Source organism: Manacus candei, unplaced genomic scaffold, assembly GCF_025592945.1.
Source record: "Manacus candei isolate 608988 ecotype Guabito, Panama unplaced genomic scaffold, ASM2559294v1 h1tg000014l, whole genome shotgun sequence".
Lineage (NCBI taxonomy): Eukaryota > Metazoa > Chordata > Aves > Passeriformes > Pipridae > Manacus > Manacus candei.
This window is the reverse complement of record NW_026138062.1, coordinates 81,696,346-81,715,549: the sequence shown is the minus strand read 5'-3', so window position 1 is coordinate 81,715,549 and position 19,204 is coordinate 81,696,346. Positions and strand designations below refer to the sequence as shown.

Here is a 19,204-nt window from a genome sequence, read left to right as displayed (position 1 = left end):
GGAACACCAGGATTAATCACAGAGACAACACAGAAATAAGTACAAATGTGTTTCACCTCACTGCAAGATAAAGGTACAGCTTTTCATGGGGAGGGAAGGGGAAGATCTGCTGCTCTAATGCATCATTCTTCAGAGTTTGCTTCACAAAAAAAAAAAAAATAAAAAGACTAAAATTCTCCTTTGCTGCTAAAACATTTTGTTGGTGCCCCCCCCTTAGCTGCAGGAAAAGGTTTCAATTCCTGAGCTGTGTTCCTGTCAAATTTGATATCTCTGTGGTCAAGGTTTGTTATAAATTGAATATTCTCAGCCCTGATTTCTAGGAGTCAAGAATTGCTTTATTGGCATCAGGAGAAGGAGGATGAAGGAGTGTGATCATGTCAACCCTGCTCACTGATCATTCCTTGGGTGATTTTGATTTTTGTTTTTCAACACACAGCACCCGCAGTCATGGCATTTTAAAAGCAGTGGAAAGGGGATAAGGAAAAACAGGTTTCTCACAGAAATGAGCCTGAAGAGGCTATGATGTCGTCCTATCCTTATAATATCAGAGAAAATAAAAAATCCTCATTGTTGTATTTAATACATTTTTGTAGTCATGGTTTATGAGTCAATGGTATGAATTAGGTTTTCTGGGACCTGGTTTCTAAACAACTCAGTAGTTCTTTGTGCTCAGTAGAACTGCAATCTTTTGTTCAGAGGGGGAAAAACACAAGTTCCACTCCCAGATTATTGGAAAAAAGAACCCTGTCTCTTGTTTATTGATTTATTTAGAAAGCACACACAGCGATGCACGGGGAGGGGGGGAGAGATGCAAACCAGGTGAGCGTACAAATCCATCCCAAAAGAAAGAGTGAGCCACTTCCCAGAGGATTAGTAGTACATCAGTCCAGGAGAGCATTCCAACTGCTGTACCTCTAGGTTAAAAAAAAAAAAAGAAACCACAGAGAATTCCTGAAGAACAACGTGAAAAGTCTCTTTTTCAGAAATCCCACCACTTGTAGGCAGCAATGTTTGTGTTTTGCTTTGTCTTGTTTCCATTCTGTTTTGGTTTTGTTTTGTCTGGTCTTGTTTTCGTTTGGTTCCCGCTGTCCCCCGGTGCTCAGGCGATGGTTTCCTTCCTCAGGGTCCTCCTCTGGTGACACGTGAGGATGCTCGTGAAGGAGGATTTCCCCTTCGTCCTCGACCTCTTCTTCAGCTTCTTCTGGTGCTTGAGGGAAATTCCGAGCTCCTCCATGATGGCATTGAAAGAAAGACACTGGTGGGAGATGGAAATGGCATTAAAACCCTGCCCAGCACAGGCCAAACCCCTGGCTGAGGGAAGCAGAGACCTGAGCTGGGCTCAGGGGGCTTCTCTGCTGAGACCCAGCTTTGAACAAGCCCCCCAAGGTGCAACAGGTGACTCTACACATCATTTTTAACTTCCCAACTTGGCCTCCACTAAGTTTAGCTGATTATGAATGTTTCTGGAATTCTACACATTTGCCATATCATAAAACTTACCCTTTTTCATTTCCTCCTGACCTTAAAAGAAAAGAGATCTTGTTTTAAATGCCATGAACCTCAGTCACAAAAAAACAAAAGCCAAAAAACAAAACAAAAAACCCCAACCAAACAAAAACATAACAATGACAAAAACCAACCAAACAAAAAGTTTATACAGGAGAAAACAAAGAATACAGGTTTTGAAGATTTTTTTTTTTTGTGGTTTAGTTATTTTCCCCTCATGAAATGTTCCCCTCATGAAATTATTTCTACCATACAGCACAGCCCTCAATCCTCTTCTTTCTTAGGAAAGAATCTTTTCAAATACTGTGTGTTGGAAAAATGAGATAATTGCCACAGGAATAAGGGAGCTGAATAGTTTAGAGAGAAAGAAGAGATCTTTTCTCTTCCCACCATCACAACGTTAACAAAGACATTTCAGGGTACGTGGAAACATCTTTTAAAATCTACAGCTGGAATGATTACACGTAACACAAATAAAATACAAAAGGAGGCATTAGGTGGAAGTATCTGACAATGCAAATAAAAAATTGTTCCATGCAAATATATATGAATAGATTATTTATGTATAAAATGAAGTGATGGCAGCAGTGTGAACCAAAACTTAAACCACCTTGCCTTCATCAAGCTGAATAAATCCTTCCTACCAAACCCTTCTAGAACTGACCAGCTTTAACACAGGACAAAACTACAGTTCTTGTCAAGTGGCAGTGGCAGCAGGGATTTATTTATTTCTCTGTATCAAACATAAATTCCCTTCTAAAGTGAAACCAGTGCAAGGTGAGCAATGTCCAGTTCATAATCAGGAATTATCCAACAGTGACCTCAGCTACCCAGGGCTAAAAAAGGTAAAATCAGATATATGATTTAAAAAGCAAAACCCCCAAAGATTTCCTAGTACCCATCTATTCTACAGGAATATTTTCAGATGCAAACCAGAGCCTGAGGGTAGCCTGGATCAAGGGTAAATAATTTGCTTGAGGGAGCAAAGGAATCACAGAGAAGTGAATCCCACAGGCTTGAAGTCTTGCTGAAAATTTTTATTTTCAAATTCAAACCAGTTGGAAGTGGAACCATTGGGCACTTCACAACTCAGGGAGTCAGATATTAAAAACAGGCTGTGCTCTTTCTTTTCCAGTGTAATTTCTCCCTGTAATGTGGGTAACACAGGCTGAGATCCCAGAATATTTCAAATTTATACTCCAATATGCTCTTTCTTTGAGATGCTTCATTTTTGTTCTGAGTTATGCACCAATTAAACTCTAATTAATTCATGTCAACCCCTAAATGTAATAGGAATAGGCACTGCTTTTGTTTCCAAATCACTCCCCTCTGGAAGCAGCAGGAAAAGCAGGTATCATCCTAGCAGGGACACTATTTCTACACTGCTCCAGGCTGTTTTTAGAGAGTAGCATCACTTATTTCCAAAGTAATAAACCCAAATGCTCTAAGTGGCTGACTTGGTGTGGATTATTGCTCTCTGCTGCCTTAGTTTTAATTGAGCTTTTAAAATCTAGATTACAAAGTGAATCCAGAACTCCATGGTAGATAATGAAAGGATTATATTAACCCTCTGTGGGATTGATCAGGTTTATTTTTATTTTCTTTCCCTGTTGCTCTTGCTAACCTACTGATGTTGTGTATTTAATCACAGCCATCAGTCTCTGCGAAGTGCAGTCAGGGATGATTTCTGCAGATGAAATAGTACATTTTACTGCCTTGTTAATAGGCTTGGATTTTAATTTTCCAAACAGATTCCTGTTATTCAGCCTGTGCAATTATCATAATGCCTTTCAATGTCACAGCCACAAAAGAGTCCCATGAAGATCACTTTACATCTGCAGACAGATGCCTAAAACCCAGTGCTGACATTACCTGTGTCAGGGTTTTAATATCTGACTCCGTGATTTGTGAAGTGCCCAATGGTTCCACTTCCAACTGCCTTGAATTTTAAAACAAATATTATCAGAAAGACTTCAAGTTATTCTTAGGGATGGCTTTGATATTTAGGTCTTGCCTAAAAATTAGGCTTTTGCCCAGTTGTTCATCAATAGCCTGCCAGCCCTCTGAACAGCACCTTTAAAGTCATCTTTAAAGGGAGAGGTTGACATTAAAATTCAGTTTCAAAGGGTAATATGCTGTTCTTTTAGTCTCATATTCAGGCAGCCAAACTGAAAGGGTTTCTTTAAAAACCTCTTTTTTTGCCTGCTGTTCAGTGCACCTTTGAGATCTCGTCCAGCATGAGAGGACAGTGGGCACAGAGTGATCCCTTTTACAACAGAGTGATAAGTTTAACATTTTGCTTTTAGCCAGCTTAACTTTCTCATTCTGGCAGTGTCAAAATGCTGCAGGCCATGGCATGTAAGAGGAAATGTCATCCTTTAAAAACAGAGCAGATTTTGCTCTCCTTGTGATGTGCGAATCTTTCTCTCTCCCCTTTGGTCACTCCAGCAGGCTATTAAAGTCATGGAGCTCCCAAATCCTTCCATACACAGGTCTGTGTTAAGCTGGAGGATAATTACAGATTCAGAATTTAAAAAAAAAACACACCAAAACCGTAAAATAAAGTACAAACAAGACTGAAAAAAAAAGAACCTGCAGCCAGGATTTATCAATCTGCTGTTTATGCCGCTGGGCTACCACTGGGGACAAGATTTTTCAATTGCATTTTATTAATACCTTGCAAAACCCAGCAAATAATAATAAAAAAGCCACCCCAAGCCCAGTGTGTTATGCTGAAGGACTGAGAACTATGAAAATCCAAGGATGTGTGCCAGGTTTTATTGTGGAAGAACCTCTGACCAGCTCAGGGAGAGAGGGTGAAGTGCAAGTCAGGATTTTCCTTCTGCAGTGCCCTCATTGCTCTGAAGGACCCAGAGCTGGGACACTGATGTGTCTTCTGCTGAAAATAAGTGATTTATTTGTGCCTAGTGCACCATAGGAAGAATATCCATAATAGTTTCTCCTAGTGAGCAAACTGCTGTTGCAGCACATTAAGAATCCATGTGAGTACTCTGTCACTGGTGGCTAATTGCACGAGGACATCAGCAAATTAACTTTTAACCTGTCGGAGTCTATTGAGCAGAGATTGCCAAAACAGTATGATAATAATCCATGGATTAATTTAAGTCTTCCTCACTTATAGAAACTGGTCCTCTGCTTCCTCTCTGCAAGAAAAAAAAAAATCACTAAAGCTGCTTGCTGGTCTCCCAAACCTTCTAAACGCAAATAAGACTTCCCAGTGAAGCCACAGCCATGCTTGGAAGGGAATTCCATGGGAAATTTCACACATTTCACAGGATATTCTGATTTGGAAGGGACACACAAGGATCATTAAGTCCAGCTCTTGAGTGAATGGCCCATACAAGGATCAAACCTGAAAACAGAGGTGCTTGAGCTGATGTTTGCTGCAGAGAGGGAATTTGCACACCAGACAACTCCACAAAAAATCCTATTTTGCAAGACCCTCACTGAAACAGGGCATGTTTTCCTTCTCCCCCTTCTCCTCCTGCTTTTTTTCCCAAAGAGCTACAGATGTGAAGCTTCAGGGCTTTGTTCCAGGGAGATCTTGAAGCCTGTAGTGTCTCTGCAGGAGTTGTCCCAGGAGTCACACACTTCCCAGGGGATGTTGTGCCTTCCTCCAGCACCTACCTTTCCCTGGAGCCACAGCAAATCTGGAAAAACTGCCTCTACAAACCTGGATTTGTTAGAACTGTGGGCTGGCACATCAGCTCTCCCTGCCTCAGCTCTAAGGAGCAAGTGAGGCTGTTTGATAACTCTTTGTAGCTGGGGAGGGGGCTGTGCTAGGGAAGGGAGGAACTGCTTTGTCATTCCCAGAGGGAATTCCTCACAGCCTGGCAAGTTGTCTGCAGGGACAAGTGGACACAGGGAAAGTATGGATGTTACCAACAGTGGGACTATTTCCTTGACAGATGAGAAAATGTTTACCCAAAAGGTGACAGAAATTCTCTGGGTTCTTCATTAATCTGAGAAACAATTAGAAAACTGGTTGAAGCTGCAACCCAGAAGATTTCCTGCATTGAGCAATGATGGAGATAAACACATTAGGCATTTTCCTTCTCCTCTGAGACTTGAGAGGAGCTGAATTTAATTAGTTTTAAGTCTCTTCTACTGGGAAAGCTGCAAATAAAAAGTGGTCCTTTAAATCAGATATACAGAACATCTAATTCAGGTCTTTGCTGGTAAGAAGGAGCATTTTATGAAGAACCAAAGCTTTCAAGGCCCTATTCAAACAAGCTGAAAGGCCATTTTGAGCCAGACAATTTCTTGCAGCATCTGGAGTGGAGCATAAACACTCACATCCACGGATGAGCAGAGAAGAATTGGTATAGCCACAAAAAAACCTTCAGCCTGCTGGCAGCACAACGACTGCTGATCAAAAATTGCAACAGGAATGGAAAGAAAAAACAGCTCCCTCCATGCTCTGGCTTTTCTCAGGAGCCAGGTATGAGAGAAACAACTGAAGAGGAGAGCAGAGCTTTGCTGCAGCACCTCGGCAATTGGGTGTGAAGGCACCCACTCGAACAAGTTCTCTAATTGCAGAGAAGTGCAGAAATGGCCCTCAATAAAACAGGTCATTAACTTGTGTGATGAGCAGGAACTTCATTGGGCAAGGAAACATAAAGTAGGTGTGAGAGGGGGGAGATAAATTGGTGAAGCTGGTGGTAACCTGGGATACAGTCAAAGGCAGATAAAAGGTGATCAGGTTTTGAAAACACAGGTTTGTCACAGTTCATGACATTCTAGAGCTGGCATTTCTATACACTTTGTGTATCTCAGATTGTTGTCATATGTTTTCTTCGTGGCCAAACCAGATGGAGTCCATTGTCTCCTGCCCTGTCAGTCCCCCAACTGGCTGAGGACTGGAGAAAATCCAACTGTTATCCTTCCAAAGCATCCAGTGGCAACCTGCTACACAAAAAATTCCAAAAGTGTTTCAATATGCAAAGCTTTACTGCTTGATATAAATTGATATCCTGATTTTTTTCCACAAAGGAGTTTTCTATGTTACAAAGCCTTACAATGAACATCATGAATTGCTCAAGCAAGACAACGGATTTATCCTGTTAATGGTGTATCCGGGTGCTGCCTGAGGGTGCTCCTGTTGAACATGTTCTTAATGGTTACATGGCATAAAATTTAACTGATAGATATGATTTTGTGGTGTGATAGTTACTTGGAGGCTTTGACTAATGAATTTTAAATGGATGAATTAAAATTCATTAAATATTGACACTGGGAATAAGACATGCCAGCTAAAAATCTCCGGCTGCTTGTAACAGGGGTTCAGAAAGTTAATGGAGCCCTGCAGGTTGTTTTTGGAGGTTTATAAAGAGCTGCCTGGCCCACTTGCTGAATACTTCAGCAGAGACCAAGCTAAATGTTTCTCCATGCTTTTAATAATGAGGCTTTTATTGTTTCACTCGGGTTGGGGAGGAGATGAAAAGGAGGCAAAGAATTTTTCTTACCTGAAAGAGGTGAATTACCCCACGAAATGGCAAGGTGGCAATTGTACATAAGACAATGTGATAATTCTTAAAAGCTACTCCAGTGTACTGCACTCCCTCGTGGCTCTGAGGGTGACTATTTTCTGTGATATGCATTTAAACTGCCCAGATTTCAGGGACTCGGCCAATTTACGTCACACACGCTGCTCTCCTGCTGAAGCAGGAGGCACTTTGGAGCTGTGCTTGTGGGTACAACCTTGGCCATTCTGTGCCAACTGTTTGGGTTTCATGTTTTCCGTGGGACACACCTTTTTTTTCCTCTCCTGACTACACAGTGTGAATTGAGGGCTGTGTCCGAATCCCTCGCTCGTCTCGGATTAACTTGCCACAGTCTAAATCCGTAGATAAGGTGGTGCCAGAGGTGGAGTTGGACGGGTGGGTTTGCTTACACTGCAGTCCGTAAAAGAAACAAAAGGCCTTGCATGCAAGAAAAGAAAAATGGAGAAAATAAATAAACCAAAGAGGCAAAATCGAAAGCAAACATGAGAATGAGATTCCAAAGCTGTTTAAACCAAAAGAGGCTCTAGTTATGGAAACAGAAAAGTCACAGGTTGTATTCAATGCTTTGGATTAGCTCAGGGTGAACAGCACTAAGCTTCTTATTTCACCAGGTGAAAAGGAAAACTATCTGACAGAAACCAGAAAGTGACACTGAAATAATTGGTTTTCAACTCTCTGTAAAATTGCTTCTGCAAAAGAAACCACATTAACGCATCTAAAGATTTTAATTATTAAGAAACACCTTGCAGTGCAGTGCCAGAAATGTGTATGTACACACATATATGGAACCCTGAATACTGTGATGTTCACCCAACATATTGCTCAGTAAAGGAACACTCCCTGCTGGTTTAAAGCTGTAGGTCTGCTTTAGTCATGACTTTGGGAACCCATTGCCTTTCACAGACTCCTGAAAAGTTTCCAGGATATTCTGCACCATATTAGCATTTATATCAAACATCTTAATTAGCTGCAATTGTTCTTTAAAATGTATTTGAATAGATCTCCTGAGACATGAATGAAACAAAGATATATTCTTTATGCATTTTGTGCTGAAACAGGTTAAAGTATTACTCAGAAAGCTGCAATATGTGCAAATACATTAGTCCTTTATCTCTGATTTGTTCCAAAACAGGGACACTTTGATTTATATGTCCTGAGATGGCTCCACATGAGCTGTGTCTGTTCCTGGACGTTGTTTTCAGTGAGGGCTTGCTCAGGCAGATGTGGGGATGCTCCTGCATGGCCAGGAACTGCCCTCTCCTGCAGGATACTGAGAGGACCAAGCCCACTGACAGGACATTAGGTGTCAGGGACCCAAAACAGCACCACTGGGGAAATGAAGATGCCTGGTAGGAACCAGCTCCCTTCCCTTCAGCAGGTGTGAGCTTTGGTTTGCCCATTCTCTTCCTGGCAGCAAGGACCTGCAGCTGATGTATCCTATCCAAAATCAGGTGTTGTTGTCTCCAGGCCCTCAGCCCTGGCTGCTGGGTCACTCAGGTGTCAATCCCTCCCATGTCTCACCCTGACTGCTGTACATGGTTCAAAATGCACCTCCCAGAGTGAGTTCAAAACGTTCTCCTCCTCCTCCCACCCATCCCTGCTGCCTTTGTTAAGGGCATTTTTCTCAACAGTCGTTTCTAGGGCTTATCAGCCTTGCAGGATCACACCTTGGACTAGGAGGATGAATGGCCCATGGAAAAGCTCCTTTGGCATCTCAAAGTGCAAAATGAGCTTAAAAAACTCCCTTGGAAGGAGAGGCCTCCTGTCTTAGAAGTCTAAGTGAGGAGATATGAACCTCTTGGTGATTCAGGGGCCACCCTGGTCATCAGGGGCACCCACCAACCCTTCGGTGTGGCATGAGGCTTGTCCCTGTGGCAAATCCTGCTGAAGGGAAGAGGATCAGGGCATCACAGGAGAGCCACCTCAGGGTCTAGGACATGGCCAGGACAAACAGCCCCAGGGCAGGCTGCCACAGGAAGAGAGTTGGCAGCTTCAGGAACAGACTCCAAGTCCCTGCTCGAGCCTTGCTTTGTTTGCAGTGTTTGTGGGCCAGTAAATGGGTGTTTACACTCAATTTTAATGATTGATTCTTTCTCACAAACTGCTGGAATGCTCAAGGATTGATTTATACACAGCATTTCCTTTGTTTTCCCTCTGCCCTTTCAAATTGCTCATTACACTTCAGTGGAGCTATAACCAGAATTTCTTTGGCTCCATAATCTTCTTTTACAGTGGCATTCATCACCTTTCAGGAGTTCTCCTGAATGCTTTGAAGTGCATCCTTCAGCACAGCTTGTAAACCCCTGATTCTGAAAAAAATTGCTCTGTAGAGCAAGAGGAAAATCACACTTGGGGATTTGGACATTCATTCCCGTGTTACTCAAAGGGATGACGTTAATGCCACATTAAAATAAAGAAACACACAAACCCAAAACAAAAAACCAAACAACAACCCCCCCAAACAAACAAACAAAAACCAAAACCCAAATGAAACAAACAAACCCCCCAAAACAAACAGAACAAAAAAAAAACCACAAAGCAAACAAAAAACCACAAAAAACCAAATAACCACAGACCCAAACTCAAATAAACAAACCAAGCCAAAACAAAAAACCCCAAACACAAAACAAAAAAAAAACAAAAAAAAAAACCAAAAAAAACCACCAAAAACAAAAACACAAACAAAAAACCACACAAAAATCCAAAAACCAAAATCCCAGGTGTGTTTTCTTCCATTCCAACCTAATCTCTGCTTGAAGTCTTAAAGATCAAGCAGAAACTCTTTGAGAAATTAATTGCCCTTGTTGTGCACTGCCCTACTAAGCAGCACTAATTGGACTGTGGGTGAAGCACTTCCCTGTTCCTATTAATAAATTATTTGTTATTAGAGCCAGAAACGCCTGCTGAGAATTCAGCAACACACAACCTACACTCCAGCAAAGAGAACTCCAGCACAGTTACCCCCCCCCCATTCCCAACCCTCATCCTGCTGGGAGCACAGGAATGCTGGAAGGGGCTGACTCACCTGCTCAATGTCGCTGTTTTTCCTGGATTTGTATATAAACTCCCCAATGGCTACAAACACTGACAGAACCAGCCCTGCAGCCAGCACGATGAAGATGCCCCCAATATTCTCCACCCCGAGGGCACTGGCTTCTTTGCTGTCCTCCTCAGGGCACCCATTGCCTCTCCACCACTTCTCCTTCATCATGTGCAGCTTTCCCTCCTCCTGGAGCTGCAGGATGGCAATGGTGATCTTGTCTCTGTAAGGAGATCCTGCAAGGGGAGGGCAAGGCCTGTCAGTGCCACCATCTGCAGCCAAAGTGCTGCCTCATCACAAGGTTGATTATTGCTTGTTTTCTCTATGGCACAGGTGGGAAGTTGGTGTCCACCCTGGGGACTTAAAACCAGAAGGCTCCACTGGTGCAGTTATTTGAGAATTCATTATCATTTCTAAGGTCTCCTCCTGAGGTTTATTTAAGCCTTGGCAGTGGGTTTTCTTGCTCAGTAATTCCTCCATATCATATTTGAATATTGCTTTAGGCATCCTTGGAGAATTTCCTCTTTGCATCTCCTCTCTTGACTTCAACATCTGTTTATTTTTCCTACTGCATGTAAATGAGTGGCTGCTGAGAAAAGTCCACAGTCACACAGAGACTTTCTCCTCTTGTTTATATCTGGATCAACCCACAACTCCACTTCAGCTACTTATAAGAACATGGGGTTGCCCAGTCCTTTTTTGCTGTGACAATAGTGGCACTGCAAGCTCAAAATAGCAACTATTTCATGCTTTGCAGGCCAACAACAGCTTTGGAAATGATGTGTGTGCAGGTCCTGCAGCACTAATGGGCCTGTACAGTAACTGGGGGGGTCACACTGAGTGTGCTCTGGCTCTCTCCATCCTCCCAAATCTCTGCAGTCTGTGCTTGGGAGAGAGACTTTTCTTTATGGGACCAGAGTTTTCTGACAGCAAGCAGGACAGGTTTACAAGAATGGTTCTATGAGTCTATGAAAGGCTCTTTGGCTCCAAAGGCCCCCAAATCCTGCCATGGTGGACTTCCTACAACTAGAAGCATTTAGTGTCTGGGCTGAAATACAGTGGTGAAAGCCCTTTGTCCATGTAGCTGACTCCTGTCCATCCTTTCCTCTCCTTTAGCACATCAATGAGACCATGCAGGACAAGGGGGAATGGCTTCAAACTGACAGGTTGGTTTAGGTTGGATATTAGGAAAAAATCACTCCCTGGGAGGGTGGGGAGGCCCTGGCACAGGTTGCCCAGAGAAGCTGTGGCTGCCCCATCCCTGGAAGTGTCCAAGGCCAGCTTGGAGCAACCTGGGATTGTAGAAAGTATCCCTGCCCATGGCAGGGAATGGAACTGAGTGACCTGTAAGGTTCCTTCCAGCCCAGCCCATTCTCTGATTCTGTGATTCCAAGCTTTTCTTAAGCTGCCATTTCACCAAAAAACTCACATTTTGCTGCAAATTAAAGCTGTTGCAACTCTCAACATGATCAAGGTAAACAAACTTTTAAGGCAGATCATGTGCCAGAATTCCAGAGAACTTGTGGTCCACATAGACACAGACTTCTTAGAAAAATCTCACTAAGGCACCACTGTTGTGTCTTTATACATCAAAACAGCCTTGGAAATTCAGCCTCACAGCTTCAGGTTTCTTTGTTACATTGCTGTGCAGGACATTATTAAAAATAATTGTACCATGAACCCAAGTGCCCCTCCCTGCTTTCCATTTCCTTTAGCCCCCAGCCCTGTCTGAGGAGAATCAGCAGGACAAACATTGCAGTTCTTCATTTGTTGTGCCAACACTCAGCTGTTTTTCAGTGCATCCTCCTGCCAGCACCAGGCCATGCTGTGACCACAGATGCCAAGAGACGCCTGTCAGACTATCCAAAATCCATCTGGGAAGCCAGCACTCAGCAGCCACTGCTTGAGGTAGCCAGCTTTGAAAGGAAAATATGCCTGCTGTAAGAAGAGATGATTTGTATGCTCGTTATTAAAGACCCCAAAATAACACAGCAGAAAACAAACCAGAAACACCTTCACAACTGGCTTTACACAGAGAAGTGAATTATTGCCAGTGAAAACAGATGAGAGAGAAGAATTGTTTCTACCTTAGGAGGTATTTGTGGCCCTGATAGACTGTGGGACTCATATATTTTCCCCTGTCTGAAGGGACAGAGCTGTTGGGTAAAGTGGAGCAGGCAGAGTCACAACACAGGATTTGTTGGGATGCTCATCCTTTCTCTGATGTTTGTGTTGCCATCACCATTGTCACAATTTACCCTGAGGGTAACAGGTACATCCATATTTCTTTGTGCTTTTAAAGTTTGTCAGGTGTGCCTGGAGTGCTGGGTTGGTGGTGTTTTATTGGTGAGGTAAAAAAACAAACACAAATCCATCTCAACACCTCTTTGAGTATTCAGCACATAATTTCTGGCCCCTGAGCTATTAACAAACTACCTCTTAAGCCAAGAACTGCATTTATCTCCTTTCTTAACACTCTCCCAAGTAACTGGTAATAGCTTTAGTGTTGGAATTACCTGCATCAGCACTCTCAGTGATACTGGATTTGGAGAACCTTCAAAAATTATCCTTTCCTGTGTCTTTGGGAGCCATTTAGTGTTATTCAGCTCATTCACTGGAAATTTTAGAGTGTAAGTCATATTTTGCTGCGAGAAACCCTGGTCCTGAGGTTGTATATTCTCCTGAAGGAATAACTTCAGGAGACCAGTTAAGACTTGCTGAAACTTTGAGGCCAAGGGTCACAGACAAGCCTTTTTTGTCTCTTTTATTTTCCATACAGCCTCTACAATCAATACTCTGGAATGCTATGAGAAAAATAACAGAGCCTTTGGGGTCCACCTGCATAGTGGAAGGTTTATCTTGTTCATGAAATCAATCCTTTATAAGATGCTGGATGGTACTGAATTATTTCACAGGGCTTGGGGGTATTTATTCCCCTGAATTTTGCTAGGCTTCTTTAAGAAAAAATAAAGGTGCATTTATCATACAAGAAACATCTTATAAATATATTTCACAGCTGTTATTTCCAATGGATGCACTCTCTCTGAGGATTACCATCTGTTCCAATTATTCCTTCATTGTTCTTGCTTTAAAGCGTGGCAGCTTTATAACTGCAGTGAAACTCTTGCCATGCATTTGTCTTTCTTCAGGATTTTAGCTTTTGTATCATTTTCCTCGGGGTGTGAAGGCTGTTCTCACAAAGCCAGTGGAAAAAATACACTTTAAATGTTGTCTGTGTGACGATCTGTCTGAGCTACTCAGCAGCAGAAAGAATGACAGTTCAAAGTGCAGGGGTGTTTCTCCCTTATTTATATCAGCCCTACCAAGCAGTGGATGAACCAGGCCCACCACCTGGTCTAGTGGAAGGTGTCCCTGCCCATGGCAGAGGGTGGAGTGAGATGATCTTTACGGTCCCTTCCAACCCAAGCCATTCCATAATTCTACCTGCACCCCAAAGAGAGATGCATGAAAGGAGATGGATTTCTGATTCATTTTATGACCCCAAAGCAACACATAAGAACAGTGAGAATCAGCTGCAAGGTTCTGCATCAATCTCTCTGAAGTCTTTCCAGTAGACCTTTTCTAGCATATCCTTTTTGAGATATGCTAGCAGAGCCCTTTTTGAGATCTGATTTTAGAGAATTAAAATTTGTGTCAGTTTTCTGTGCTGTGTGCTTGGGAATAATCACAGAATCACAGAATCAGTTGGGTTGGAAAGGACCTCCAATCATCAAGTCCAACCCTTGATCCACTACCACTGTGGTTCCCAGACCATGGCACTAAGTGCCACATCCAGTCTCATCTTAAAAAACTCCAGGGACAGAGAATCCACCACTTCCCTGAGCAGCCCATTCCAATGCCTGATTACCCTCTCTGTAAAGAATTTCTTCCTCATATCCAACATAAACCTCCCCTGGCAGAGCTTAAGACCTTGCCCTCTTGTCTTATTGATAGTTGCCTGGGAGAAGAGACCAACCCCCACCTGGCTCCCCCCTCCTGTCAGCACCAGGGAGCCAGAATTTTTACTGTTCCATAGAATCACAGGATGGTTTGCGTTGGAAGGGACCTTAAAGATCATCCAATTCCACTGTCCTGCCACAGGCAGGGACACCTTCCACTAGCTCAGGTTGCTCCAGCCTGGCCTTGGACACTCCCAGGGATGGGGCAGCCACAGCTTCTCTGGGCAAACTTTGCCAGGGCCTCCCCACCCTCCCAGGGAAGGATTTCCTCCCAATATCCCATCTCACCCCGGCTTTGCCAGTGTGAAGCCATTCCCCCTTGTCCTGTTTCTAGGAGCCCAGGACTGACTCAGATGGCCACCTCAGCTTCTGGGTGAGCTCCACCACAGCTGGGCCCCAAAGCACCTTACCAATGGGGGTTCCCACGCCGTAGCCTTTGGAGTCGATGAGCCCTCCGATCTGGGTGAGGTTGCAGTTCCTCTGGGTCACATACTCGATGCTGGTGGACTCCATGAGCAGGGCATAGTCTGTGGTGAGCACCCTCTGGATCCCCTCGTCGTTGTTCTTCACCAGGGCCGTCTGCTGCCGGCTGCTCATGAATGCCCACATCTTCTCGTACGTGGAGATTTTGGATTTCTGAGCGGGGAAAGGAGGGCAGAGAGTCACACCAGCACCCAAATTGCACTTCTCAAATACTCCTTGACCTGGATCACAGGAAAGGTCCTGTATCATAGATAGGTCCTTTCACTCCATCTCAGTTTCTCCAGCCCTCGAGTCGCAGCTTCATGGCTTCTGGGTACCCCTGGGCGTGGGGGTGTCCCCAGGGCAGGTGTCTGGCCAGGCCAGGTCAGGGCTTCAGGGCTCCCAAAAAAAGGGGCAGAGTTACCTCTAGAATGTTATGGCAAAGGTGCTTTTTCCTTAAATGTACTGTAACACAGGTGGAGTGCAGGGATGGAGTAACTTTGCCCAGAAATCCCTGCTCCTGCCTTCCCCTAATTCCCAGGTCTCTCCCTGTGTCTCCCTGTGTGTGTGCTTAGCTCAGGAGGTATATGCAGTATTTTACAGCCTGAGGGAGGCAACGCTGTACCCTCGCAGAGCACAGAGTCTTCCTTTGGCATAAAGAAGTACCTGTCACATTTATTGTACAGAGACCCACTCCAGGATTTTTTATTTTAAATTTTGTACAGCACAAAGAGCTCCTAATCTTGTGAGGATCTGGAGGGGCTTCTGCAAAAAAAATAAAAGCATCTTTTATTTGTTTGTTTGTACTGTGTGTGTTTACAAGTGTGAGATATTGTATTTTTCATGCATCTTTCACTGTGTCACCTTCACTCTGCCAGGGACTCCATCCCCAATTTCTGTACAAAATTAGTGTACTTTCCCTTGTGTTTGTGTACACTTGTATTTCAGGCACAAGTAAGCCAGCATGTGCAGTGTATAAATATTTAATCACCTCATCTGAAATGTTTCTTTTAAAGGCCTATACATTCTTTTAAGCCTACACATATTTCAGCCTGAGGGATTAATGGTGCAAAAAGAAAATCAGTGTAAAGCTGAAAACAGCTCTAGGAATTTGCTTGAACTTCTCATATTGAACCTCAGAAGTTATTTCCTCTAAAACTACATGTAAGCAACAGGTTTTGAGGTTTTGTCTCTGATGCTGGGTTTGACTTCAGAATATCAATGGCAGTGACTGTCTTTGGGCATGGAAGAGCTCTCAAGTCAAGGGATTTTCCCAGAGTCTTTCAGAAGATGGCACAGCTGGTTCCTGCTGCCTTATACTCCTGAGGAGAGTCTGGTACTCGCCTTACAAAGCTCCCAGGAATATCTCCATGTGGGTTTCCATCTTAATGGAGATGTCAGCTCATCCTTTCAAGAACTGTCTATAAAGGAAACCACTGGAGTTTGTGCCTTTCTTTGAGCACAGGAACGTTTCTATTCAGCCACACGAGAGCCATTACAAGGGCAGATCACCCTGGGCAGCTCCAGCAGGGACAGACTACACAAAATCCCAGAATTCCAGAATAGCTGGGGTTGGAAGGGACCTCTGGAGATCACCCACTCCAACCTCCCTGCCAAGGCAGGGTCACCTGGAGCAGGGGACACAGGAACTCATCCAGGTGGGTTTGGAATGTCTCCAGACAGGGAGACTCCACACCCTCCCCTGGCAGCTGTTCCTGTGCTCTGCCACCCTCCATGGAAAGAAGTTCTTCCTCATGGTGAGGGGGAACTTGTGTTTCAGTTTATGGCCATTGCTCCTCGTCCTGTCACTGGCACCACTGAAGAGCCTGGCACCATCCTCTGACAGCCCCTGGAGATATTTGTGTGGGCTGATGAGATCCCCTCTCAGTCTTCTCTTCTCCAGACTAACCACAGTCTCACACAGTCTCTCCTCATCAGAGAGATGCTCCAGACCCCTCATCATCTTTGTGGCCTCTGCTGGACCCTCACATCTATCACGGGATTGACACATTCTGGATGAGAGTTATACCTTTTTGTCTCATCAGGGCTTCTGGTTAAAGCAGGGCAGGGGCTCAGGCTGGAGCAGCTCATGTTATTTTGCCCCAGATGCTGCTTCCCCACAGTGTCTCATTCCCTTCAAAGGCACTGCATGTTTGACAGTCTACAAACACCGTCCTTAGATGCTCCAGGGAGAAGCCTGACACCAGTTCATCCCGTGCTTAACTTCCCTGCTGAGACTGCTGATGGAGCTGCTAATTAATTCTGACTGTCACAGGATTTTTAGGCATGTATTCTATATTTATAGCTTGCTGGCTTTTACATTGACATTTTATGAGATTATCCATTTTGCAGGTAATTAATACTAATAATTTAAAAAAAAAAAAAGAACACAGTTATCTACAAAGCAATTAGCCACAGAAAACTGTCTTTTACTTACTGATGAGTTCATGTGTTTATGCAGCCCTTGTATTAAGAGTCTGTGTAATATTGACCATGGAGCACTTAAAAAAGGGACAAATAAAGTTGCATTTGGATTGCTGGCAGTATTATCAGTGTGCAAATGTGACTTTCAGAAGGTGAAGCAGAATTTTCCAGCCAAGTGGCTGGAAGAAAATGAGATCCCACCCTGAAGCAACCTGGAGGAGAATATCCCCAGGCTCCCTTCAGATCCCCCCATCACAGGCAGGTGGGTTTGGCCCTCACAGCAGTACAGCTGTGACTGTTTTTCCACGTGCCTTGGGGGAAAAACCTCCCAGCTTTCGTACTGCTGGATTTGGGTAAATGATGTATTTACCTACTCTGCTAATCCTGCCAAATGCTGTGATTCCTCCTCACTGTTTATCCTGGAGCGCCGGGAGTCTCTGACCGGCCAGGCCTGGCTGGTGCCATCTTACCTTGAAGAAGGTCATTGTGGATCCATCTCTAACAGCCCCATACTCTATCTTGGTTTGCTTTGCCAAATCATCTGCTGAATCGATGGGGGACTCCATCCTCTCCACGGTCAGAAAGGCAGCCAGGTTGGCAGTATAGGATGAGATTATGATTAAGGTGAAAAACCACCATATTCCTCCAACTATTCTGGTAGAAAGAGCTTTGGGCATCAGCTCTGATCCTGTTACGATACCACCAAAACAAGCATATTAAAATGATGCTGAGAGATGCCCTTCCTGAGATGCCACAGACGGTTTTTAGGCACAGAATGCTTTTATGAGCTGTAGGATGATAAAATGATTTAAACAATAATCTCACAGATGCACAGCTAACATTTATAATGGGAACACACTGTGAAGGGGATGTATGCCATGATACATGACAAATGGAATTATCCTTGGGTCTAAGCCCCTTTACATCCCTGAGCTAACCATCATTGTAATATTAACCTCTTCTGCCCCCAGCAGGCTATCCTAGTATTTTTGGTTGTTTCCTGAATCCTTTTTTGCCTGTACACTGTAATCAATTTTTAAACCAGAGATCTTAACAGAATCTTACAAGCTGCCTGACAGAAATATCTTACAGGAGAAACCTGCCCTCTGCATCCTATTGACGTATCTGAGCAGAGACAGGGAGATCAATGCAGTCCCAGTGAACTCATCAGCTGTGTGAACCTCAGCTCCAGCCCCAGAAAACCTCTTTTTATAAATGTGAGCTTCACATTTGAAAGTTCAGGGGGTGAACGGACACATCCTTTGGATCTACAGGGCAAAGTTTTGGATGGTGTCTTCAACACTCATTGTTGCTGAAAAGGGTTTAGCAGATCTGCCTGCAGGTCACACCTTATGTTTTGCTTCTGTTCAAATGTTAAATCCTCAAGCAGTGTCTCCAATTCTCCAAGTTTTCGAAGTAAAAAGCTGCCTTGGCTCTGAAGTGCATTGTTTAAACTGTCATTGCCATAAAACCCCACAGAGCAGCACGTGTGCACCAAAATGGTTTCTAAACAGCTCAGATCACCTGTATTTAAGGCACACAAGTATTTCTAAGCATTCTGATACAAATTTTGTGCTCTTTTTTTTTTAGGTGCATCCCCACCTTATATGGGTTACCAAAATCTGGTTCAGCAAAGCTCCTAGGCAGCCACCTGAGTACTTTTGACTTCAAAGTTAAGCCTTTGCATAATTATTTTCCTGATGAAGGATGGACTTAAGAAAACACCTGAGTGCCTGTGAAGGGAGATCTCAGCACAGTAAAGCTTTTGATGTGACAAACATATTTTTATTCCTGGAAAAACCTGTTGATATATTATCTCTCCCCAGCTATTTCACAAGTTCTGCAAGAAATTTCAACATGTTGCAGAGAATATTTTTAGATTTTGCAAGAACTTCAAAAGTGACTTTTGGGGCAGAGACTGAAAAGGTAAAAACTTCCCAAACAACTAGCAAACACATCTAACTTAGCTTTGTAAACACATAGACAGGTCCTTAAAGTCAAAGCTAAGCATAGCCCAAGGGGTGACAGGACTGTCAAACTGTGAGAGCAGTCTAAAAGCAAAAACTCTCACTTTAAATTTTCGAGGCCAAATGTACTTGTTCCCAGAGCTGTAGCTCTGTCTGGGTTTATATTTGTGGTCTGCCGTATTTTCTAGCTTTTCAGAATCGATTTTTTTAAAAATACAACGAAATATTTTCTCTCACTTTTTCTTTTGGTGTTATTGCTTTTAAGCTTAGACAATGACACAAATAGAATTTCTGCTCTTGGACCCCGATGCAATACCTGAC

General features: G+C 43.6%; 1 protein-coding gene across 2 annotated transcripts in view; it reads right to left on the bottom strand.

The window, feature by feature from the left end:
- Window positions 1-387: 387 nt before the first annotated feature.
- GRIK1 (glutamate ionotropic receptor kainate type subunit 1) overlaps window positions 388-19,204 on the bottom strand; it is a 121,156-nt gene continuing 102,339 nt past the window's right edge. Inside the window, exons 13-17 of one of the 2 annotated variants that reach the window (XM_051779499.1) lie at window positions 17,387-17,604; window positions 14,441-14,666; window positions 10,057-10,307; window positions 7,280-7,448; window positions 1,170-1,255 (exon numbers count right to left, since the gene is read on the bottom strand). In XM_051779499.1, coding sequence (XP_051635459.1) covers window positions 7,299-7,448; window positions 10,057-10,307; window positions 14,441-14,666; window positions 17,387-17,604 — 845 coding nt within the window. In that variant the 3' untranslated portion in view covers window positions 1,170-1,255; window positions 7,280-7,298. Of the gene's footprint in view, window positions 1,256-7,279; window positions 7,449-10,056; window positions 10,308-14,440; window positions 14,667-17,386; window positions 17,605-19,204 lie in introns of both variants that reach the window. The other variant, XM_051779498.1, reaches the window with a different exon arrangement.